The sequence below is a fragment of the Pholcus phalangioides genome, unplaced genomic scaffold, assembly GCF_987345545.1.
Source record: "Pholcus phalangioides strain wild (caught in Gottingen) unplaced genomic scaffold, Ppha-v1.0 ptg000040l_1, whole genome shotgun sequence".
NCBI classification, from domain to species: Eukaryota; Metazoa; Arthropoda; class Arachnida; order Araneae; family Pholcidae; genus Pholcus; species Pholcus phalangioides.
In genome coordinates, this window is record NW_028301626.1 from 1,215,388 (window position 1) to 1,241,556 (window position 26,169).

The 26,169-nt window shown below is 35.7% G+C and overlaps 2 protein-coding genes across 3 annotated transcripts in view; one reads left to right on the plus strand and one right to left on the minus strand.

Annotated features, from left to right (window-relative positions):
- casp (Fas associated factor casp) overlaps positions 1-8,818 on the minus strand; it is a 33,678-nt gene extending 24,860 nt beyond the window's left edge. For both annotated transcript variants that reach the window (XM_089254238.1, XM_089254237.1), the window contains exons 1-2: positions 8,710-8,818; positions 2,084-2,152 (exon numbers count right to left, since the gene is read on the minus strand). In XM_089254238.1, coding sequence (XP_089110364.1) covers positions 2,084-2,152; positions 8,710-8,748 — 108 coding nt within the window. In that variant the 5' untranslated portion in view covers positions 8,749-8,818. The remainder of the gene's footprint in view (positions 1-2,083; positions 2,153-8,709) is intronic.
- Positions 8,819-10,456: 1,638 nt separating this feature from the next.
- LOC149065252 (uncharacterized) lies at positions 10,457-24,205 on the plus strand. Its single transcript, XM_089254196.1, has 5 exons — positions 10,457-10,584; positions 14,683-14,868; positions 17,596-17,790; positions 19,872-19,954; positions 20,846-24,205. Exons 1-5 carry the CDS (start codon positions 10,566-10,568, stop codon positions 20,882-20,884), a joined length of 522 nt encoding a protein of 173 aa, XP_089110322.1. The 5' UTR covers positions 10,457-10,565; the 3' UTR covers positions 20,885-24,205.
- The last annotated feature ends 1,964 nt before the right edge of the window (positions 24,206-26,169 follow it).

Genomic DNA, 26,169 nt, shown 5'->3' on the forward strand with positions numbered 1-26,169 from the left:
TTTTAATGTCAGTAATCAAAACGTGAAGTTAAAATAATAGCGATATAAGAAGTTGTAAATTTATGACCACTGTTGGTACCAATAAGGATTAGTTTATACAAAAATTGCCACGTTTTTAAGACAAATAAATTACACTGGTCGAATGGTCGACGCGTTTCGGCTCTTCAATGGAGAGCCGTCATCAGGACCTCGTGGTCAGAACTCACACGAATGAAGAGTGATGTTTACGTCTGGTCGTCCGAAGAGTTCGCCTTTGTATTTGCTGCGTCCGAGTGGTCTTTCATTCGTGTGAGTTCTGACCACGAGGTCCTGATGACGGCTCTCCATTGAAGAGCCGAAACGCGTCGACCATTCGACCAGTGTAATTTATTTGTCTTAAAAACGTGGCAATTTTTGTATAAATTAAAACCAGGCAAAGTTACTCATTTTTTTGTGATAATAAGGATTAGGTTTCTTCTCTATGGTAAAAATGATTCATCTGAAAATTCATGACCTAATATCAGTATTATTTCACTTTAGAGATGTGAGGTGAGAATTTAATATTCTTCTGGATGTAAAATTGGAAAATAATTGAGAATATTAATTTTTCATTTAATTAATTTTTTTACTAATTTTGTTTATATACTGAAATATAAATCAGTTTTCATCTGAAACACTTAAAACAAAGCAATTTTTGACATAATCACTCCAAACGACAGCTTTCAGTTCGAGAATATTATCAAATGGTCATGATGAGAAGTTTTAACAGTTTGGTTATGGAGATTGTAGAAACCTTAACACTTTCGGGTCTGAGCTATTTTGACTTTGTCCCTGTGGACTGAGGGTTTTTGGCACTTTTCATGATTTTTTTGAAAATACTTAGAATATACAGTTTTTTAGCTAGAAATTTCAAACACTTTTCCTTCATATAATATAGCAATTATTTAAAGGTACTAATAATTAATATTTAATGAGAAATAATTAAAAAAGTATGTTTCAGAGTTTTAAAAAAGTTCCGCATAAGAAAACGTTTTTCAACATAAAATTTCAAACAGTTCTGAATAAAAACTTACCCAAATATTGTACAAATATCTAAAAATAGTTTTTGTTAAAAAAATATATATATATCTTGCAAAATTTGCTTTAGCATTTGGTACACTTCAAAACACACATGTTTGCACACAGAGCAGCACCACAAGGTTCGTAATAAGTTTGAGTTTTTTCCCTCAAGCTTTTTCCAGTTTCTGCCTTTGATTTGCTGCTGCAAACCATTTTTATAGCTATGAGAGTTAAAAGTTAAGCCAGAGTCTGACTCTGGCTTAGTTCCCTTGAACAAAAACGGCATCCCAAGCCAGGCTTAGACCCGAAAGTGTTAAGATTAAAACCTTAAAAAAATTATTTTAAAATTAGATAAATTTTCAGAAACAAGTTCAAAACAAAAAATTAAACCAAAGGGATGACTGATAAAGGAAGCTATTCTTATATAATCACCTTCATTCAAACAAGATACTGAACTGTTGTTTTCTTCAATGTACATACACTTAAATTCTGTATCACTCGCATTTCTTTGGAAGTTGTGCGATTCAGTCATGTTGGTTTAATTTTCTTGCTTTCAAACTCTAATATTGTGGGCTACAAACTTCAATATTCCCCGTCTTCTTGACGGGAAGTGAGAACATTCTTGAGAATATTCTTATCGAAAAGAATAATTATTCTCAAGTTATTTATAGAGATTATTTATTACATGTTATTACATATATTCTTGAGAATATATCCCTCTGGAAAGACTTCTATAAGTGGAGAATATTCTCATTGAGAATATTCTCCATACTCTCTGAAGGACTATTATCAATAACTTGAAAATAATTCTTATCATTTTCGATAATAATTCCCCAGTAATTTATAAAAGTAATCCTTCCAGAGAATATTTTCAAGGATATTATATATAACTAGTCTATATTATATAAATAACAGGAGAATATTCCCAAGTTATTTATAATGGGAATTTCCCCAGAGAATATTCTGAGAGTTTTACACCTCTGTTTACCTCAGACAAAATTAAAACAATTGCAAGTTAAGAAGGAAATAACAAAGTGATACCTACCAGTAGGTTCCAATTAGAGGCTTCCAGATGCATAATGCATTCGCCGACATCATCAATACCAGTGCACGACTAAAGAAACAAAAATTTGTTCAAGTACATATACACAAACAAACTCAATTACATTGCTATGGATAGGCTGTACTATTTTAACATTGTGAATGATCTTTGCTCCCATCAAATAAAGAAATTTGATACACCAGGGAAAGACCAATGTATGTAGACCCAAAATTTCAAGGAACCGCGGCTAAACGCGTTTTGGAACTATGTGAAGTTCCTTCATCAGTAACAAAGAAAGAATAGTGAAAATACTCCTTATAGCGAGAGTTACTCGCTGTTGTAGGCAAAGAGTCGAATTAAAAATGAACCGGCAACAAGCATAAAGGAGGAGAAAAGAAAAGAAAAATGGAGGAGCTAATCACACACAAGAACATGATAGTGATGCTGGTTCATTTTAAATTCAACTCTTTGTCTACAACAGCGAGTAACTCCTGCTATAAGGAGTATTTTCACTATTCTTTCTTTGCTACTGATGAAGGAACTTCACATACAGTAAAACCTCGATAAGTCGTCACTCCGGTTAAGTCATCATTTTTCTTCAGATCCTTCCAGCTCTCATAGACCACAATGTTATTAAACCCTCTTTTACTCATCGCTAATTTTGGTTAAGTCGTCACTATGAAAAAGTATGAGAAAGAGGAACAGACTATTTTTATAGCTCCCATTAAAAAAAGAGCTTGTTAACAGCATTGCCATATTCTTAAAAGTCACCATAAAATCCTATATACCCAAACGGAACAGTTTAAGTAATGAAAGTTACGCTGGTTAAAAAAAAAAGTTCATTTGCCGACTAAGGTTTTTGGAACGTTGGGGACTGTTCAAGCTAGATCTCATTTCTGCCTGGGCTCCATTGGAGAAACTGGACAAACCCAAGCTCAAACCCAAAGACACCCAAACTCTGTGGCAAGAAGCAACGTAAGCACTTCACTCTCCCCGGGGGGCCTCAGAGCATCTCCGGCAAAACCACAACTTATTGATATGTCAAAGATTACATATAGTGCAAGGAAATCAAAAATTGTGTAAATCGAAGAATCAAATTAATCAAGTTAAAGTCAAAGTGCAACGGCACGGATAATAAGTATTTTTCCCTGCCCAGAGCACCTCAACAAAGTCAAAAGTGTTCGAGATTACTTTGTAGTTGTATCATGACTACTGATGAAGAATTAAAAAACTAAAATTAAATTTGATGTACTTATATATGTAAAATTAATGTGCAATAGAGAGTTTCTATTGCGAAGAAAAGCTAGCAGTTGCTCTGTTAGTCTAAATTAAAAATTGCTAGTATAAATCAAAGTGTACAGTACATTTTACCACGATAATTTAAGTAATAAAAGAGATATAAAAAGTTAGAAAATTGCTATTATTTTTTCTTTCGCAATTTATAAATTTTATTAATATTGTTATTTTTATTCATACTTTAATAAATGTCATATTACTTTAAATTTATACGATTTTCATAACATTGCACATTAAAACTGATGGAACTCCGCTTAAGCCGCCATAATTTTTCGATAACTTGAGGTAACGACTTATCGAGGTTTTACTGTAGTTCCAAAACGCATTTAGTCGTGGTTCCTTTTTGCAATTTCGGATCTACATACGTTGGTTTTTCCCTGGTATTATCTAACCCAAAAAGTAATTCATTTCTACAGAAATTTGACACATAAAAAGCGAAAGTGTCTGCCTTTAAGATCATGGCCCTATTCTCAATAACGCTGATCCAACTGCTGGGTAGGTCTAGGTTCAGATTTGGGACACTAGGGAAAAACATTTTGGTACACAAAAACTGTCACAAATCAAAAAATTTTTTATCAATTTATAGTGAACTGGTATATGCTGGAAAGTATTGTGTGTGTCCCTAAAAAGTGTAACATATTTGAAACACTTATCTTTTAAATTGGAAGTGAAAGTGGCAGATGACTGAATATTTTTGTGTTTCACTATTACATTATTACATGTCTGACAGCTCTTTCTAGAATGACTTTTGAAATTAGAGGCAGACTCCCATTCACACCCCAAAGTTGAAAAACTAATTTCAGCCGGTCACCACTAATGCAGCCTTTGGAGATCAAATCTGAGCTGTCCAAAAGAAGTCACAACAATACCCTTTATGATGGCACAGAGGAACTTATATAGGACAGCTACTGCTATGTGAACACTGTAATTGGATTGTTATATTAATAATGGATATTATTGTCTGTAAAAAAGGCGAGGAAGAATAGAAATTGTGCAAGAAAAAAAGAAAGAAAAGATAGAAAAAAAGAAGAGAAAACATTTACTTCAGCTTTAAATTTTGCAAAATGATCATGATTGAATGAAAGAATACAAAAAGAGTATTTCAAACTTTGGACTGCAATCATTAACATTTCCTCAGTCATATGCAGTCAAACACGGATTTAAGATTACTTTTCTCAGCCTAATACATCAAAGAAATGGGCTTTTTCTGAACATTATGCTGAGGGGAACTCTGAAGGAAAAGTCATCTGGTTTTCACCGAGAATCAAACCCAGGCTCTGTTTTAAACCAAACAAGTACACTACCATATACACTACTACTGCTAAACCATACATGCACCTCGTCCATATTCCTCATGGAACCTCTAACGAATTGGTACATGTTGGAATGTGCGTGTTCGTGTTGTGATTTTAACCTGGAGTTTGTTTCTGTGTAATACTTGTTGTAGTGCTCCACCGGAGACACAATCTTGCTCTATTTATTAACTTTCTCGCGGTAGTGCACTTGGAGAGTTTGCAAGAGGACCTAGGTTGGATTCCTGGTGGAGATCAAATGACTTTTCCTTACGAGTTTACGTTTGTGGCATAATATCCAGAAAAGATCCATTTCCTTCTGGATTTACCTGCCGAGACCATATGATTTTTCTTTCTGAGTTCACCTCTGCCTAATATCTAGAAAAGGGATTATTTCCCTAAACCCTTTCAATGTTTTCTCAATGAATTTCAGTCTTTTTTTTCTGTTTGCATATTTGTTTTCACATGGTTTATTAAACTGGGATTTGATTGCGGTGGGATACCTCAAATGTCTTCCTCTGCAGAGCAACCATGGTTTGCATGGCATGAATGCAATACGATACTTTTTGCTCTCTTTTTTTTGGTCCATTGTCATTTCATGTCCACAAGGGTTAAATCAGATTAGGATCTAACCCATTTGCATCCTTCCCTTGAATTCACGGATGATTTCTGAATTTGTTTTCACCGTCGATACCAATGGGGAGCCCATGGTGAATACTGCATCAAATCAAACTCCAACAGAAAATAACAATCTTTGTTATTGGTTCACAATCTCATTACCAAGACATTTAAAATGAAAAAAAGGAACAAAAAATTATGGACTGTTTCATTTCATTTTGTGTGACCAGCGACCCATTAACAAAATAATGTAAATGGCCTACACTTCCTTTGTAAAAGTTGAGCATCTTCAGTTAAGGGTTAAGCGAAACATTGTGTCGGTGTCTTTTTTACTAGTCAAACTAACAAAACTCTAACCTTTGGTTTTAATGAAATTTGATACGGACCGACTACTTCATGTATGGAAGTAACTTGAACACACAGTTTAGGTCCTATGTTTGGATAACCATTCAAATCCCATACATCAAATACCTGTAGTATGACAAACAGTAGCAGAGATACAGTGGCCCACGAGAGGTCCTTCCCTTTCTCCCACTGTCAATGATGTGATCAACTGATCTAATTTATATCTTTATATATCATTGATCTTATGTCAAACATGAATGTACAAATTTCAGAAAAATTAGAAATGACGTTTAAATGATCTTACTCTACCTATGTCTCTAAGGATGTCATTTTCCTGAAATGTTTTGTAATGTTTTTCAATAGCAATTTTTCAACATTCATGTTTCTGGAAAAATTTATACAGTGAAACAAGGTATGCAACCAAATGAAAAATGCCAAAAAATTAAAATTCACACATTCATGTCTTTGGCATGAGTGGGATAATATGTATTGCAGGCCTGGACAAATCTACAAAAATCAGGGGGTCTGTTCCAATCACTTTTTTTTGTAGGGTCCCATTTTTATGAAAATTTTCCACATTTTCTTAAAAATGAGTAATTATGTGGAAAGCGAAACCATCTAGTTAATTTATCACAAAATGAAATGCCAAATCTATTTTCTGGTTGATTAGTATTTTACGAAAGGTCAATTTATCAGATCCGAAATTTTGTGAAGGGTCCTGTCCAAAAAACAGACAAATTTCATCTGAACAGACTGCTAAAAATTTATATGCCAGTTGAGTTACTGTATGAACCTTAAAATAATACATACTCGAATCAGTGTTTCCTATGCCATCATCAGGCATGCAGTTAAAAAAATACACACCCGGTTAAAACCTTTACATGCTCCGAGCATGTTGGGCAACAGATTTGTCCAGCTCTTTATGCGCTGACGTCACCATATCCTTTAAGTCTATATTACTGCATATGATGTCAAAAATAAAACTTCGTGCGTTTTTATATGCTACAATAAAACCTTAAGGGCACATGGTTGCAGACACCATAAGAGTAGCAACCTACACATAGGTGGCGTGTAACTCAGTCTAAGTACAAGGTTTGGGCATGGATGTTTACTAACACTAGCAAATTCCCTGGACGGATCATGCTGATCTCTTGGGAATACGTGAGGATCACGTTGAAAAAAAAGGTGATAACTTAGCATAAATAAAATAACTTTTCATTGGTTGAAAATAAGAAACATACGAGAGTATACTACACACATAATACAAAATTATGAACACGTAGAAATAACGTAGTAGATTGACAAACAAGATGCATACTGATGGGAACAAATAAAACACAAGAACTATATTAAAAGAAATGATACTGATAGCAGTGCCAACATTAAACCCACATTTTACAACAATTCCACCATAAAAATATTTTAAAAAACTAGGAACCAGATAAATTGCCCACGAACCAAGCACATTGTTTTCTCCAAGAAAAAATAGCCAAAAAATATTTTTTACGGCTTTTATGGGACCCGATGACTTTTCACATTTTTTGGTGGAAGCTGCAGTGGTCAAATAACAATAGTGACTACGGCTGACTCGTCACAAGGCTAATGAACCTAGAGATCACGTGACTTTATCCATCCGAAGTAAGGAATATATTCGGCATGATTGAACATATTCCTACATATATGAATATATTCCTTACGTTCATCCCTCAGCTGGAATGTGTAATGTGATTAAATACATTGAGTTGGCCATGCTTGAGGTTCGGACGGTTAAAGTTACATAATCTCTAGCTTTATTGGCCCTGAGTACAGCCAGCCATGTGGTGACCGGCTGAATTTGTTTTTCCATGGTTTCCAACTTCAAGCAGCGAATGTAAGTATATCTCTCCATTAAAAAAAGTCTTGCCACTGAGAGCAACAGGCCTACAACAATATAAATATTCAATCACTCCACTTACGATTTGAAATACAGATAGCAGCACAACACTTAATACACGATCAGTCTGTAAGGAACATACACTTTGTTCTAGACCCCGCCACGAAGCTGAGCTAGAAGAAATCTCAGCAAAGAGGATAAGTTCGGTGGAGGAGTCCTGGCATTATTCGCACTTGGTAGAAACTGTTATGAAAATTTTAATTTGTTCTCAGGTTCCCTCATTCAGTAATCGCCAGGGCTTGGCGAATTCAGAAGAAATCTAGACACCAGCGAAATATTTCAGTAACCAAGTCTATTTATTTTACCCGAGCTAGTACCCACACAAGGGTAATTTGAGATATACCAATTTTTCAGTCACTGTGGTGACCCGATGCTTGGGATTCGTCAACCCTGGGTAAATCACGCACAGAAAATTCTAGGTGCCAGCACAATATTTTAGCAACCAAGTCTATTTATTTTACGAGAGCTAGTAACCACACAAGGGTAATTCTAGGCGCCAATATTAATTTTTTAGTCGCCGTGGTGAGGGGATTTGGATTGGGGATTTCACCTGGCGCTTGGGATTTGTCAACCCTGGGTAATCACGCATAGGAAATACTAGGTGCCAACACCAAATCTTTAGTCATTACAACGAAGTAGGAACTGTCAAGCCCTGGTCATTTGTCAAGCAAGATCTTTAAAAACCCCTCCAATCAATTGTCGACTACCTGTACGAACACAACAAGAGCTTTTTAGATCTCTTTGAGTAAATTATTGACCATTATTGAAATTGGTCGGTTCGTGGTTCGAGAACCGAAAGAAAAGGGTTATTTACTTGAATAAGTGAGTCTTAAGACTGATCAGTTCTTGATGCGACCATGGTAAGAGAATTTAGAGAATAAATATTAACGCTGGATATCTTACGTTATTATAGGGGTAATCAAACATCTCTCATTGATGGAAACAATATATAATAAGGAAGTATAAACAAAAAATAGAAACAACGTTGTTTATTATGTCTTATCGTTCTTGTTGATCAAACTAAATCGCGTATCGAATGACATTGCGACATGTCTCTTTATTCTAAGATACTATTCTTGAACTAAATTTTCAAAGAAACGTTATCAAGAGGCGTTATTGATTGTGAATAAATGTCAAAAATTAACCTGAAAATCCGCCAAAACTTGGTCTTTGCTCTCTTCCATCTTTGTATCAATGAAACAGCTGAATTTGGAAGTTACGGGACTTCAGACTTGACTGTACTTACGTAATACAGTCGCGTCTCACGCACTGGGAAACAAAGAAATCCTTGGGAAATTTTCTTTGCTTTTTTTTTTTAATTTTAATTTTTTTCATAAATTTAGGAAATTTTAACGCTTAAAAAAATTTGTAAAATAATTTGTTTCCCATAACATGCTTTATTATTTTTTTCTTTTTATCATTATGGAGATTTGAGGAGAAAAACTTTTTTTTTTTCCTAAAGAGAAAAATTAGAGAAAAACTAATTAGTGAACACTAAGAAAATGCAATGGATAAAAAAAATTGGATAAAAATGTATTTTTTGTGAAAAGCTAACTATTAAGCCGTGTTTTCCTAGGAAAAGGTTTTCTACGGTGTGTACAGCGTGAAATCGCTGATTGGTTAAAAACACGTTTTTTAACCAATCAGCGTTTTCACGCTGCATACGGAGCAGGTTTCCTGTGCCGCGCGCAACGTGATTCACCCAGCGCGACACGCCGTCCACTCTCCAGTAAGAAAACCAGCATGACTGTTTTCCTACATAGCGCAATACGCCTGACGACAGCGCTTTACGTCGGGCGTGATTGGCTGACTGCTTCTGGAGGAGTCAAATGCGTCGTGCGCCACGGTTTTGCCGATATTCTCTTCACTCTTCTGTGTTTTCTTTTCCTTCCCTTCAAACCGGAGCATGCAGACGACAGAGTAGCTGATGCCAAAGCCATATACTTTATATAGATGCCCTGATCTGATGCGCCTCGCTAGGAAAACACAAACGCGTAGCGTGATTATGTAACACGTTTCTCTCGGCGCGAAATAGTCTAATTCGGTTCACGCTGCGCAACAAACCTATTCCTAGGAAAATCCGGCTCTAAGCCAAGTTTTCCTAGAAGCAGGTTTCGACAGCGCGTGCAGCGTGAAAACTCTGATTGGTCAAAATAACCTGAATTTCCAGTTTTTAACCAATCAGCGTTTTTACGCTGCACACTGCGAAGATATTCTACGGAAATTTAATTTGTAAATGACGGTAAATCACCAATTCTCGCCAAAACAAAAATGCCAAATGTCAGCGAAGTTGCCAATGATTATCAAATCTCATCACAAAAAGATTATCAAATCTCATCACAAAAAGATTATCAAATCTCATCACAAAAAGATTATCAAATCTCATCACAAAAAGATTATCAAATCTCATCACAAAAAGATTATCAAATCTCGTCACAAAAAGATTATCAAATCTCATCACAAAAAGATTATCAAATCTCATCACAAAAAGATTATCAAATCTCATCACAAAAAGATTATCAAATCGCATGAAATGAAGGACACCTGCAGATTGTAGGGAATTGAAATGTATTTCAGCAGAAAAATTAAATTAGAAATTACAGAGATGGAAATTTAATTTTATGGTTAAAATTATCATAATGTCCGGTTATGAAAATTAATAAAATTATGAAAATAATTAATAATTTATTTAAGTATGAACAGCATCTTAACTCATGATATCATTGACGAAAGCAATATCAAGCAAGCTCCATTAAAAAATGCGGTTGGGAAAACCAAACATTACGCAAAAAAAACAGAAAAATGTCCCGTACAATATGGGTTGCATGGTCACAGCGGTTTCTTCCCGGCGTTGGGAAATACACGAAACCGCAACCGTGAGTGATTTTTGTTTATATATATCCAATCAAAACAAGAACGAGAAGCGGTTCAAATTGGTTGATCGCTTAGAAAAGGACGGAGGGAAAAGAAACGATATATATCTCAATTCCATTAAAGTGTCATGAGTTTAGAGCACCTCGGTGAGATTTATCATTTGAAGAGAAAGCTTTTATGGAAAAGATCTTGATCTTTTTAAGCTTTGTTATTTCATCGCTTAAATAAAAACATGGCCTCGGTGAAACGGAAGCGTTTTTGTTGAAAAGGTCAAGGGTTGACTCGAGAGAATTACAGCTACACTCATCCAATGCAGTTAACGGGAATGCGTTCGGATATCATTTTAATTGAATTAGATCATCCAGCGAGTTATGTTATTCGCCATAAGCTGATTAATATATCTTTTATTAGTTTTAAATAAATGGCGGGAATCTGATAACGACGATTGTTTCGCCGCAAACTTCGCGATATACGCTGCGTTAGATCTTTCCAGATTTTCTTAATGTCACCCCGTGCCGTAGTGTGCCTTTTTGGGGCCAAGGGCACATTTTTCCTTCAGGCCATTCTTGAAAGGGCTATTATTCTGAAAAAACTGAAAATTTTTTTTCTTTCCCCCCTCTATTCGGCTCGGGGCTCAATGCCCCAGTTGCCCCAGCCAAGTTACGGCCCTGATGTCATCAATTTTGAATTGACGTAGTTATCTAATATTTTGACGGGTTTTAGGAAGTGGGGTACTGTACTTTGATGCTTTTGTAATGAAGTTTCAATGAAGTAATCTTATAAAGTTTCACAAAACTGCAGTGAGAATGAAATGAAAATACAGTAAAACTTCGATAAATCGTCACCTCAAGTTATCGAAAAATTATGACGGCTTAAGCGGAGTTGCATCAGTTTTAATACGCGATGTTATGAAAATCATATAAATTTAAAGTAATATGACATTTATTAAAGTATGAATCAAAATAACAATATTAATAAAATTTATAATTTGCAAAAGCAAAAATAATAGCACTTTTTACCTTTTTTTTAAAATCTCTTATTACTTAGATTATTGCGGTGAAATGTATACTGGTACACTTTGATATATACTAGTAATTTTTAATTTAGACTAACAGAGCAACTGTTAGAATAGGTAGCTTTTCTTCATAACAGAACTCTATATTGCACATTAATGTTACATGTACATCAAATTTAATTTTAATGTTTTAATTCTTCATCAGTAGTTCATAATACAACTACAGGGTAATCTCGAACACTTTTGACGTGAGGGGGACCCTTTGCTGGGAAAAGTAAACAGAACTATGAAAGAATGTATGATTTTTTTCAACAAAGATATTTTGTTTAAATTTGAAGCCCTAAATTAGTAGAGCCCATGCTTTCTATGATTACTTATTATCCGTGCCGTTGCACTTTGACTTTACTTGATTAATTTGATTCTTCGATTTACATAATTTTTGATTTCCTTGCACTATATGTAATCTTTGACATATCAATAAATTTTGGTTTTGCCGGAGATGCCCTGGGGGGGGGCGAAGTGCTTATGTTGCTTCTTTCGACAGAGCTTGAGTGTCTCGTGGTTTCTCCAGTAGAGCCCATGCAGAAATGAGATCTAGCTTGAACAGTCCCCAACATTCCAAAAACCTTAGTCGGCAAATGAACTTCCCCAGCGTAACTTTCATTACTTAAACTGTTTCGTTTGGGTATATAGGATTTTATGGTGACTTTTAAACATATGGTTATGCTGTTAACAAGCTATTTTTTTTAATGGGAGCCATAAAAATAGTCTGTTCCTCTTTCTCAAACTTTTTCCTAGTGACGACTTAACCGAAATAAGTGACGAGTAAACGAGGGTTTAATAACATTGTGGTCTATGAAAGCTGGAAGGGTCTGAAGAAAAATGACGACTTAACGAGGTTTTACTGTATCTGTAAACAGGTCTTTAAAATTAAACACAGTTAACAATTATGTCTCGGCATATGAAATCATATTTTTACATGCATATTCTTCAATAATAACAAGGAAATAAATTGAAAATCCTGTCTTTAGTTACCATGCCATAGCATTATTAGGGGTTGCTGACAAGGTTCTAGAGCAGGGGTTCTTAACCTATTGGTCGCAACCCAAATGTGGGTCTCCAGGGTTCCCGAAATTGGTCGTTATCTAAATCCACTAACAATCAGGGACTCTGAGCTATGTGATTCGCAGGGGGGATTCCAAGAAGGGTTGTACAAATCCACTTACATCCAAGGATTCTTGAGCTATGGATCATGACCCAACCTTTATTCATTGGGTCATAAAAATTCCACTAACAGCTAGGGTATCCTGAGCTATGGCTGGCTAACCAGACTTGCTTGGCAGGGGCTTCCAAGATGGATCTTACAAATTTACTTACTTACAAATTTACTCTTGAGATTATGGATCTCGACCCCCCCCCCCCGGCCGAACTCGATTCGCAGTAATTTCTGAGACGAGTTGTAAAAATCCACTTACAGTCCTGTTATAAATGCACTTATTGTGTCACTGTTTTCACTTATTGCAAAAAATAAAGACAAAGGGTTGTAAAGCTGATTTTGGGTCGCGATTGGAAAAGGTTAAGAATCCCTGTTCTAGAGAGACCCTGTGCGGGAGCATTTTGAGGGTTCAGATTAGGTCCCAGCCCTTAATTAAGGTTAATTCCCAATATAGGGTGTAACTATGGTCAGAGGTACCAACATTGGGGAGGCTGAAAGTTGCTGGTTATCCTGTATAAGCTATACAGGACTGAAACACATAACGCTGGAGAGGAAGGGTGCATTGCATTGTTTTTCCAGAAATTATTGGGGGTGGGGAACTCGGATATCCTCAGTCCCTAGGTCAGAGGTCTTCAACCTTTTTTCCAGTTGCAAGCGCTTCTTGTAAAAAAAGAACGCAGCCTTATGGTAAGTTCGTCATACGAATGCGTGAAATCAGGATGATTTCAATCTTTGAATACAATTTGTACAAGGTTGAGACTTTGATCAAGTGCTTGCGATCACGAAATCAGACACAAGCATTGAGCACTCTGGGTATTTCAGGGAGCACCATGTCCTCCCGAGCAATGGGTTGAAAATGCCTGTTGCATACCTTTTTGTTGTTAAGTTTTCGACTATGATATGTTGACAACATCTCTTTTCTTGCACATTCATAAACATTAGTGGGTGTAGAGCATGAGTTGACTTTTTCTCAGCCCAATGTATATATATATCAAGGAAATAGACCTTTTCTTCATATTGTGTTGAGGTGAACTCGGGAAGAAAAGTCATCTGGTCTCCACTGGGAATCCAACTCAGGTCGTCTAGTGAACTGGGCAAGAGCACTATCATATACCACTGAAGCAAGACCGGTACAGGAATGAAAATATTATTTATTAAACATTTACAAAGAAAGAAATGCAATGGCGTGTCGATGGCACATAGCAAACTCAACAGTCGAAGACGAACTACTATCAACGTTCATAGATTGGTATTGACAGATATATTGTGTCCTCACAGAAAGAATTTTTTTCTTCTGCCAGCGGCTGTGCTGCCATTTGTCGGATTTGTACTTGACGGCAGACCACACCACTGAGGTGTAAAATGCATGCCATGGTTGTCCCAGTGTCAAACATGTACCAAAGGAGGAGTTAAAAGGTGAATGATGAATTCGGTTGCTGAACACACCTGTCCCCTCCCCCCCACATCACCTCTCTCTAAGTTTAAATGCCTTGTCTGATTAGTAAAAACAGTACTTCAATCAAAAGAGGCTTGACTAATCCATAAAGTTAGCATGGAAGTTTTTTAAAGAAAAATCGTTAAAAATAATGAGAGATTTTTCTCACCTGTAATAATACACAAGAAAAAAGACATTTCTGTCTGAGTGAACCCAGAAAGCAGGGCTTGAACTGGCTCTAGGTAACGACAGTAGAAAGATGATGTAGAAAGTGATTTTTTCCAGCGTTTTGTATAAATCAATTTTTCAACGAGTAAATATATTTTTCTGGCTATTAGGCATAATGTCATTTATTATACCCACAAAATATGTAAAAGTCTCTCTTTCCTTGTGACAAAAAGAGTATTTTCTTTTAATTTTTCATGATTTTTTGCACCTTTTTTTGTGTTGGTAGCTGAAAATTTTATCGTTACCTTGCGTAGAACGTTTTGGGTGCCCATATACTATTCTTTTATAACATGCTATAAGTAAAACCGACCTCTTCGACTTTGATAATCTTTGTCTGTTTCTATCTCCAGATAAGCTGAATCTAGTTCCTCTTGTGGCTGGCGAAGGCGTTTCTACAAATGGTGACTCAGTGAGTTCACCTTTTCCACCTCCTACGAGTTTGAAACGTCGGAGAACAGAGGAGTATTCTGAGATGGGCATTTACTCTGCAAATAAGATAAACTACATATGTTCTGAAACGAGAGGTTATTCTACTGGTAATTATTCATTCATCCTTTTTGAAACGAAAAAATATTTCCTTGGACAATATGCCTGCTTCTTTCAGATATTGTAACAAGCTTTGAGCTGGATGTCAGGGATTTTTGGTACTCTTATCGCTTAATTTGTAAAATATATTTCAGGCAAATTTCGTAACTGAACAAACAAACGTTTTTCCAAAAAAAAGTTTTCTCCCTATAGCATACATGCCACGAAATATCAGCATTAGATATTTAGATATGTCATATTTATCTCGCCTAAAACTGTATGGTGCATCAGCATAGCCTGATGTTATTTTCTAGATTTCTTTGTTAAGGCTTAATTACATTTAGCGAGTTTACTAGCTACTTGCTTGTGGTTTTACTCGCTGCTACTACAGTAGGTCCATGTAATAACCGTGTAACTCGCCAATCGCTCTGCTAGTGCGAGTAAAGTTGAAAGGTGGGTTACTTTTCTAACTACCACCGGCGTTTTTATTATCTCCCGGGTGCAATATGGGTGTGGGTGTTTTTCCCCCCTCTCGCTTTGGCTCAATGAAAGAAAAAGACAACAATACACAAAAGGAAGGGAAAGAAAACAAGTTGCTCGCTCATCTAGTATAAGCGATGATTTTACTAGTCCTGTGTAATTTTCAATCATTACACTTCATGCATAGTTAGAAAAATGGATGGCAGATGTTAGCACTATACATAACAAGCATTACACAGAAACAAACTTTATGGTTAGGTTCACAACGCGAACATGCACATTCCATCATGTGCCAATACGTTTGAAGTTCCGCTGAGGAATATGGACGAGAAGCATGTGTGTCTTAGTAGTAGTCCTGTATAATTTAAATTTTCTGTGGTAGTTGAAACCAGTTTGATCACAGCTATTTATTCTCTGGAAAATAGGTAGTAAACTCACATAATGTAATTTAGTAGTAATGATAATTTCCATATTTTTTTCGATTCTATGGTGACTCACTCTCTCAGCGCCTTACAAGTACTGTGTTTCTTGGCAATTTGCACTCACACATTCATGTCATTTTTCATGAAATACAGTATCTCACACATCATGGTATCACAGTGAAGTTGTACTGGATCATGTTGGAATACCAGGCAATGAGAAAGCAGACACTGCAGCTCGAATGACATCTAACATTGACAATAGTCTTTTTGTCTCATGCCAGTGACCATTTCTCAATCCTTTGAGAAGTGATGCATTGCCACTGGCAGGATCATTGGAATGAGAAGCGTTCATTGGCGAATCATTGGCATTCGAGCTGCAGGACCAACCGCAAAGAGGAAATTTTGCTTGCCCATTTGCACGTAAGACACAGTTGCCTCACACAATCATATCTTTTATTACGCAAGAATCAACCAGAGTGCCCATTGTCAAAGTCCACTGACCATTGCTCATGCTTTTACTTATTCACATTGCAACAATGATCGTTGCATGCCCGGATTCGTTTTATGATTCACAGACAACAATTTGAAAACAGGAAACAATATATTCTGTCAAAACTATTTATCATTAACAATTAAATTCCCCTTTTTCCCATTTTTTTTGTTTACATTTTACATTTCAAACATAAAATTCAGTGACCGTGAAATATGATTCACAAAATAGGTCAATCATTGCTCACAAAGAATAACAATAAACGATTTCGCCAACACGAAATCTCTGTGGGCTTCTCCGATTTTAGCTGCACATTCAGACCAGGGTTGGATTTTTCACATGATAAGCATCAAAAACTGGTTTAAACCATCAAAAACTGTCAAAAACCTAAATGAATGCTTTTTGATAATGTTTTAAACACAATAGGTATTATAACATGATGAAAAACTACTTTTTTGCATATTACAATGTTTTATTTTCAAACATTAATTTATTACAATAATTAAAACAAAATGTTAATTATAATTTACAATTTTGAATTTTTCAACATAAGAGTCTAGAACATATGAAATATAATTTTATGGTTTATTTATCGCATTAAAACTTTAATGATCAAAGATCAAATGTTAAACTCAAGACATGAGTATAAAGTGATGATGGAAATAGAAGTTGCGCATGTGATTCTGACCATAAGCAATACTTATGCTTGAGATCACAGACAATTTTCTAGGTACTGTTGGGATATTTAACTTTTTCTTTCAAGATAAAATAAAATGACATCACTAAAAATCATTTACATATTTTTACATGAGAAAACAATGTTTCCGATCGCCAACACCAATTGACTGCCAAACACACGACCATCATTGCCGATTGCTGAAGATCTGATGAACAAAGGGTAATTTTTAAACGTATTTTAGCTTACTTTAACAATTATTTTAGAAAATAATATACTTTTAGAGACCTTTTTCCCAAACATTTATGTTGGTAACATGGATCATGTTACATCATCATCATCACTGTGCGACCGCTTTTGGTCACACTCATCTTTCACTTCATGACATTTTAAATCACGTTTTTAAATTAATCAAAGAATTGGTTTTTTCAGCAAAATATAGTTGCTTACAATCTACGTCATTGTTTTATGTTTCAGGCATTTTTTTTTATCACACACACTTTTACTTTCTTGACATTGCAAGAATAAATTTTATCTTATTTTATCTTATATGGTCATTTGTTTTGGTGCAGTTTGACCTAATTGATCCTTGCGCCAAAACAGAAAAAAAAAATCCAATCTAATCGATGTTTCAGTGATGGTTAATTTCTCTTCTGTATATCCTAAACAGCAAAAACATTTCTTTCGATTCGCCATAACACGTTCGTGTACCATACAGAAGATTGGAAACCTAAAGGATGTACGATGTATTGTCCACTCACAGAAGATATCATGATAAATACCAGGAATATTGATGAAATCAGTTTCGAGACTGACCAGTTTTTCCTTGCAGACAAAAAAGGCAATTACGTTGGTGCAAAATCAGGTAATAAAAAGAAAAAGACAAGTATCTTTTATGAATAAGATTTTCTATTGTTGATATTTGTACATACTTTTTCACTTTTGCATTTGTCAAAGAAACTAATAGAAATGTATTGTGATCGTATAAAAGCAGTTAAATACTGTATGTACAGGGTGGCACATATTGTGTTTCCCAAATTCAAAATGAAATGATAATGCATTCTTGTAACATTACATGATTATGTAATAAAAGTAAACACAAATGCATAGGCAATTAATGCAATGGAAAATATGGGCAATACAGGTATCATTTCACAGTGAAAATAACTCCTTCCCCCACTCTTAATAACCTCTTTCTACTTTGATTCAGGAAAGCTTCTAGGCACAACATGTCCTGCGAAATAGTTACATTTCAGAGCTGATGGCTTTTTCAATATAGCACTATACTAGTACATTCAAAAATTTCCAGTAACTTATTTTATCGTAGAAGAATGAGTACAGGTAGTACCTGTTTATTTGGTGTTCCCTTCACGGTAACTACTCTGTACAATTATTCATTTTTGCCATAGTTCACACAAAGATGTAAATGCGGATTGCAAGCCTGCTTTTTGCCACATTATCCTGTGCCTTTGTCGCTGTAACTCATTGAAACCTGAGAATCTTTGCCCCTTTAGCAAATTCTTTATCCAAGGAAAAAGTTACATACAGATTAAGCTGGTTGTGGAAGTATCGGAATGTGATGCTTTGAATCACATTTATGTAATCTGACACCAGGATTCCAGGAAGAACCTATAAGCCGGTGCATTATCGTGATGGAGCATCCACAACTTGGCGTTCTAAAGATCTAGTTGCTTGCATCTCACCAAATCATGCAGACATTTAAGGACTCACAGGTTCCTCCTTGTGTCAAATTACCTGTCAAAATATTGCATTCCATTACTTCCACACCCAGCTTAATCCCTATGTGACTTTTCCCATTTTCCTCAAATAAAGAATTTGTGTAAGGGGCAGCGATTCTCAGGTTCTGAAGAGGTGCAGTGAGCAGCAACGAAGGCACTGAAGGATGTAACAAAAAGGAGGCTTGCTATCTGCATATACATGTTTGTATGAACGATGACAAAAATGCATAACTGCACAGGGTAGTTACTTTGAAAGAAACACCAAATAAACAGGTTCTATCTGTACTCATTCTTCTGTAATGAAATAAGTTCCAGAATTTTTTCACGTAGTGGTATAATAAGTTATAATACTCTGCAGCTTTTTATAATAAATGGAGATTGTTAGGACTCGGATGGCAGCCCTTCTCAAACACATAGAAATCATATTTAAATTAGGTACACAACACATACGCGGTATTTTTTGGCATGCACCAATCCATAAATAATTCCTCTGAGGAATTTTTATGTCTAGTGATCAGCGTTTCTTGCCTCATCCTCAGAAAAGTACAGGAAACAATCAACAGCATCTTTTGTCTCATCTAAGCCTTCTTGTGTGAATGCCAAAGAAGTTTATGCAGTTCCACATCCTATACCAGCTAATCATTATTGCTGTAGCAATTTTCCCCATCTCCCAAATATCAATGTTAAGCGCATGCACAGTTACAGGGCTGCAACTAGATGCTTGGTCACCTGGGGCAAGTGCACATTTTGACGCCCCCCTTGTAATGTTGAAGGAGAGGTTTCAGAATAAAATTTACGCCCGGGGCACGAAACTTGCCTGCTCTCTCCAGTTGCTGCCCTGCACAGTTGTATTCTGAAATAGTCGCAAATTCAAATTCAGTGCATACAATTTGTGCCCCCTCGAGCAAGATTAGGAATTAGGACTACTTTACAGCACACCAACTCTTGTCATTCGGCAATTTTCTACAATGGATTTGGGAGGGAAATGAAGGCATCATCTATCGATGGTCACCCCAGGATCAGTAGGTAAAGAACTTGCTTTCTGTTTTCTCCCAGATCAAACATCAGGAATTAGGACTGGATAGTTATGAGTGTACTATAATAGGAAAGTAAATGAAATGAGTAATAGGGATCCTTGTGATTAGTTTGTGTACCTGAAAAATCGACTTAGATATCACTCAATTGTTTGATTCTGATTTTTCTGTAGGAAGTGCTGTGCATTTATGGAGGTATGATCCTTCTTCCAGAAAGCTGTATATATCACGGTCCGTTCTGTTTCTGAAAGAGCAGGTATGTGGGTTCATTTGTGTCTGTAAAAGAGTTATGCTTCTAATTTTTCTAGACTAATGGTTCTCAAGACTCTCGGAGGCATTGTCAAAACTTGTGAAGAGTCTCATTTGTAGATAAGGGTAATGTATGTACTCGATGGTACCTGAATTAGTATGAGAGTATTTGATAGGGAGTTTATGGGAGGTATAGGCAAAATTACATTCACCCCTCAAATCATGACCCAGATTCTTAGTTGTGACTCTGAAAAAAGGCAATGATCTTCAATAAAAACTGGGGGTGACAAGTCATTCATAGAAAGCCAAGAACTGGCTTGATAAATTTAATTATTTCACCAAACACCAACTCAGGATATATCGCTATATTGCAATTTACTGCCATTAATGAGATGGGTTGGAAATGAAGGATCTATCTATCGGTGGTCGCCTCAAGCTCGTTAGAGGAAAATATCTTATCTATATCCTCCCTCAGGTTTGAACCTGGGACCGTGACTGCAACCTTTACGGTGGTAGATAAGCATCTTACCACCATGACACTCAGGTACACAGACAAATTTAACTAGCAACATGTAGAACCATAGCTCTAGGTATGTATGGAGGAAAAAAACTGCAATTGAAGTAAATGAATTTATCTCTGAGGCTCTATAAGGCAGTTAATTTTTATTACATTTTTAGGGATAGTCTTTATTAATCTATACTTACGATATCCGAGGGGGATTTTGGAACTACCAACTCTTCCTGGTTAGTTGAGGTCCTATCATTATCATGGTTTGACCGATATTTTGACTGACAGTAGTGGGCCACATGGCTGCTAGGTTGCTGAAATGGCCTTTGATATAGCGTACAATATGTTTTAATTTTATTTTGTGTATCAAATTCGATTTTCTCCATGCAGGATTACCACGACATCCAGTTGCAGTTACAAAGTCTGTGATCACAAGAGCGCATGCAGTTGAATGGAATATCTTGTAAATAATGTTTGTTTGCATGCACAGTCTTTGGTTTCCACACATCTATTAATGCATGTGAACTCATTTACCCTCAGCTTTGTACACATATATCGTAGCAAATATTTATGAATATATGTATGTATATTCGACACACAAAAAAAGTGCATTATTTTGAACAGTCATAAACATACGGTATAACACATTTTGGTGTGTTTTGTTTTCAATCTAAAAATGTTACTGTTATGCGTCGAATGCATGCATTCTTGTTGTTCGGTGTTGCATGTTTGTTGGTCGTAAACATTTCAGATTTTTGTGTATACATTTGAGCACGAACGCTGTTAAATGTCCTTGTCATTGAAATTTTTGCGAAATAATGGATCAGTATAGATGTACTTTATTTGACTTTTTTTTGTGAATATGATGTTCATGATTGCTTATTATTATTAAAACCTTCAACAGTACTTTGATGTGTAAAGGTGGGTCTACATTCTCTGGCTTGTGAGTAATATCGATGGAATGACAAGACAGGCAATTCATGGGAGTCAAAGGGTCTAGTAGTCATGGGTGTATTAAAGAAGTATGTATCAAACTTCTAATTCTCATGTGGATGAGTCAACTGCTGGCAGTTGCCAGACTTTCCAAGCCAAAGCCTGACAGGCGATTGAAATAGTGTGGACATCGACTGAACAAGCACGAGAAAAAGCTAGATGAGTAGTATGGACCCACCTATGCTTGGACAAAGTCACTCAGGTTCAGGGGAGTTTTCGTAGTAGTGTGTCTGTTATATGTATTTAGCTACTCTTTCCCAGAGTTTAGAGCAAACGATTATTACATTATTATGTGGGGCTCTATAAACAGTTTGTCTAATATTCCTTGTTCAGTCAAATTTTGTTGTTAGATGTAAACATGAGAGAATTATGAAATATTTTTTGAACTTAACACAGAACTGTAACGCTGCATTCACTGATTGATCATTTTTGCTTGTATGTTTTTTTTAAATGTTTGTTTAAAATGTATGTTTTTTTTATAAATTGGGGTATGTTTTGCTTGTATGTTCATTCCCACTACTCAAATATAGATTTTATGTTATTCTTGCCCTTTTCTCTGTCGTTTCCATGTGGTGCTAATATATCGTGGCCTTTTTCTATTATTGTTGTGCCTAAAAAAACGACAAAAAAAACCCAGCAAAATTATCTGTTTTTAGTTCATTTATAACTATTAGCGTTTGTTCACCAAGGTTTCAGTTGTTTTATTTATGTATTGTATGATAATTGGTTTTACATATTTATATGGTGTAATGTATGTCACTTAGGAAATGCCGCACACATGAAAATTTCACAGCCGCAATATAGTTGTAGCAGACCAAGCTGCCATTCTTCATAGGCGGCCATGTCCCCAATCGTATCTGCCATTTACTCAATTAGATGGGTTGAAGTTATAGTGGTGCAAGTCCAGAAATGCAATCAAGAAGTTCGAAACTGTTAAAAAAAATATGAACTAGGTCACAACTTCAATAGTTTGTCACTAAATTGTGAAATCAGAAAATTTTTAACGTGGGACTGTATTACAACAACTTTAATAAAACCATCTTTTTCCTCAAAATGAGGACTATTGACCTACATTGCTGTAACTTTAACCCGTCAAATTAGGTGGATATGTATATGATAAATTCTAATGAACGTAAAGCAGTCTCAACACATGAACCCACCCGGGTGCCTCAGGATTCCCCCCCCCCCCCCCACAAATGGTGAGTTCTGTCACTGAGGTTTTTGAATGTATGTAAATTGGTAGTGCTACTGCCTGCTGTAGAGGGCATATTGGAACCTTTAAGGTCCATAACGATGGTGGGATTACTCTGAACATAAGCAGATTTTGGTTTCCTTGTACAGTAGTGCAAGTTGAAAATTTAGTCATTCTTGAAAGTTTCTCATACATTGAAGCAATGAATGGTGATCTCTCGCACTGATTTGTGCCACATCCCCCCAAACACTGTATTAATACTCATACGAAAATCAATGTGGTACAGTGTATTCCAGTGGGTGTACTATGTGTTTAGTCTGCAAGTCAGGTATATGAGTTGGGTGGCCATAAGATGATATATTTGTCATGCGTGGCTTTTTTTAAGCATAACATCTTTCTCTGGCTGAATGGAACTCCATCATGAGCCGAATACAGCTTTTCCCTGTGAATTGTATGCAGAGTAAAAGACACTCTGTCCATTATGGCACTCAAAATGACGCAATGCATGTCAAATAGGCTTTTTCCTCTATGTTTCAACCCCGTAATTTCATCATTTGCAAGTTTAAGGGACTTCAACAAATACTTTGCAGTCTTCCTAGAAGCCAGCTCACGTGTTTATCTCAAACTGGATAAATCAAATTGAACCGATTCTTCAACTGGCACATTATTCCACCAAGAAATCATTCCTTGTTTAGACATTTGTAAGACACAGTGTGGCAATCAAACTCTGCGCCTTTTTTGGACATCAATTTAGCTCCTGCATAAAACCGACCAGGAGATATTAGATACTTTTAAGACACTGAATTAAGTTCGTAATAACCTATTTGAGTAAAACAATTTTTTTTTTGCTTACACACACACACCAGTCATCTGGATAAAACAAATGAAATTTTCTGCCCCATTCCATAGGGTACTCTCCAGTTGTATTACAGGGACTACAAACTTATTACATCAGATACAGTGAACCAAATTTTCTGTCCTGTGAAGTTATGACAGAATTTTACCATATCTGTTGGAGGATAGGGCTTTTAACGGACAATGTGGAAAAACAACAAAACTTGAGTTTACATAAGGCTCCTCAAAAACGATTCTGTGTAATAATCGTCAAATTCAAGTATGTTTTCGCTGAATTTTTTTCCTCCTCCTATGTTTTGGAAACTGCAAAGCTTCTTTTTTCAATTGAATGAAGATTGTTTGTGATAAAAAAAATGGTGATACTTTTTATTTATAAAATTTTATATATTTAGACTCGTTTCAGTTCAAATTTTATTGTAAATACATGTACAGCTTTAAATCGTATATATATATATCGTTAAAGCGGATGTGTGTTATTTTTTCGCTGGTTTATATCGAGAAACTGTAAATCTGCATGTTTGAATGGCTTTAAAAAAAAATTCAAATACAATGTAGAAACAAAAAGAAGTGCCGACAAACAATTTACCAAACACGCACAGATATTTATATAAGCTTTTGTGTTTAAATACGGAATCAAAAACAAATAAAGTAACATTTGTTGTGAAGTCAAAATGTTTTAATGCTTAAAATAAAAAAGCAGCTTTACTCGACTAATGTGGTGTTTGATTCTCTTCCTTAATCTGATAGAGGGATTTTTTTTATATTAAAAAATATTTCTAGAGGGACTTGTGTATATTCCTTTTAGATCATCTGAATATAGAATTGCAAGATATACAGAAGACTGGATGTTGTGAAGATATTTATTATTTTAGATGTTAATTTTTTCCTTCCTTAAAAAATTAACATCTAAAATAATAAATATCTTCACAACATCCAGTCTTCTGTATATCTTGTATTAACAAGTGGAGAGCGACATTCATGTCATATACAGAATTGCATTCTCCTTGAACATGATGTCAGTGCAGGGAAACAATGTTTTTTTTCCTCCTAATGCATAGGTGACAATGCTTCCAATTTACCCGGAAACCTTCAGGGGTTTTTCAGCCTTATTAAAATCTTCCAGTTGGAAATCAGATTCTTCTGATTTTTTATATCATGGAAAGATCCCTAAAAGTCCTCGAATTGTTTTTTGTTTGAATGGAAAATCCTTAAAGAAAATATTTTTTCAGTCATTGATATTCTAGGCTAACCACATTTTCTTGGGAAAAATATGGAAAATGACAGGATTTCAAGAAAGAAAAATTGTTAATTGTTGCCAAATATGATGCCGAAAGCAAGTAAAGTTGCCAATTATTGCCAAATATGATGCCGAAAGCAAGTAAAGTTGCCAATTATTGTCAAATATGATGCCGAAAGCAAGTAAAGTTGCCAATTATTGCCAAATATGATGCCGAAAGCAAGTAAAGTTGCCAATTATTGCCAAATATGATGCCGAAAGCAAGTAAAGTTGCCAATTATTGCCAAATATGATGCCGAAAGCAAGTAAAGTTGCCAATTATTGCCAAATATGATGCCAAAAGCAAGTAAAGTTGCCAATTATTGCCAAATATGATGCCGAAAAAGTAAAGTTGCCAATTGTTAAACAAATCAAGACCCTGAAAAATCCATCCCACAAAAATGGGATTTATGTATGGTCATCTGTTGCAATCACAAGGAAAAAAATCCCTAGGTTTTCCCTTTTATTTGTATAACATGTTTCCTTCGATGCGAAGTATGTCATCACATGATAAACTAGATTTTTCAAGTATGAAAATTGACACCTATGCTAATGAATGAAAGATTGCAATGCTATGGTGGAGCTTTGTTTTTTTTCCTGGCAAATATTTGATTTCATCTATAACGTTCACTAATTGTAGTGGCAAACAAAATACAGTAAATACACAGACGGCTTTTTCTCAGCTTAATATATCAATGAAACATATTTTCTGGATATTATGCCGAGGTGAACTCGGAAAGCCCTGGTCTCCACCAGGACTCGAACCTAGGCCCTCTTGCATTCTAAGTAAATATGCTACGTTCTACACCACACTGAAAAAACACTTTACTTTCCTTATTTCACGCACTGTGGCTTGAAGCACTGAGGTAGCCTCTCAACTTCAGCAAATGGCCTGCAGGTGGGACGGTAGAGATAGACAGCTTTTTCTTTTAAATATAGAAAATATGTTTCCTTGATATATATATATATATATATATACGGGGTGATTATAAAAAAACTATCCCGACATATGGGCCCCTAACTATCATACCATTCACAGAAACTGAATGAAATTTTGGCATAAGGTATTTTGAGGTATGCGCTCAAGAATGATATGGAAAACAACAGTGTCACTCTAACAGTTACGGTTACAGTGAGAAAACTTCGAAAATATCAAATGGCAACACCAAGTTTTTTGTATTGGAATGCGATCTCCATACTGAAAAACACTAAATAGCGTTGGAATGGCACCTGTAGCACGAAAATCCCCGGAGCTAGGCAAGGAAAAAGTAAAAAGGACTTTGCCGTGCACCAGAGCATTAATGTTCGTTTCATTCGTCACACCGTTTCTTCGGCTGAGATCCCAGCCTGATCAGTCCTCCACAAGGTCATGTGGAAAATTTGTGAAACACAATAAAA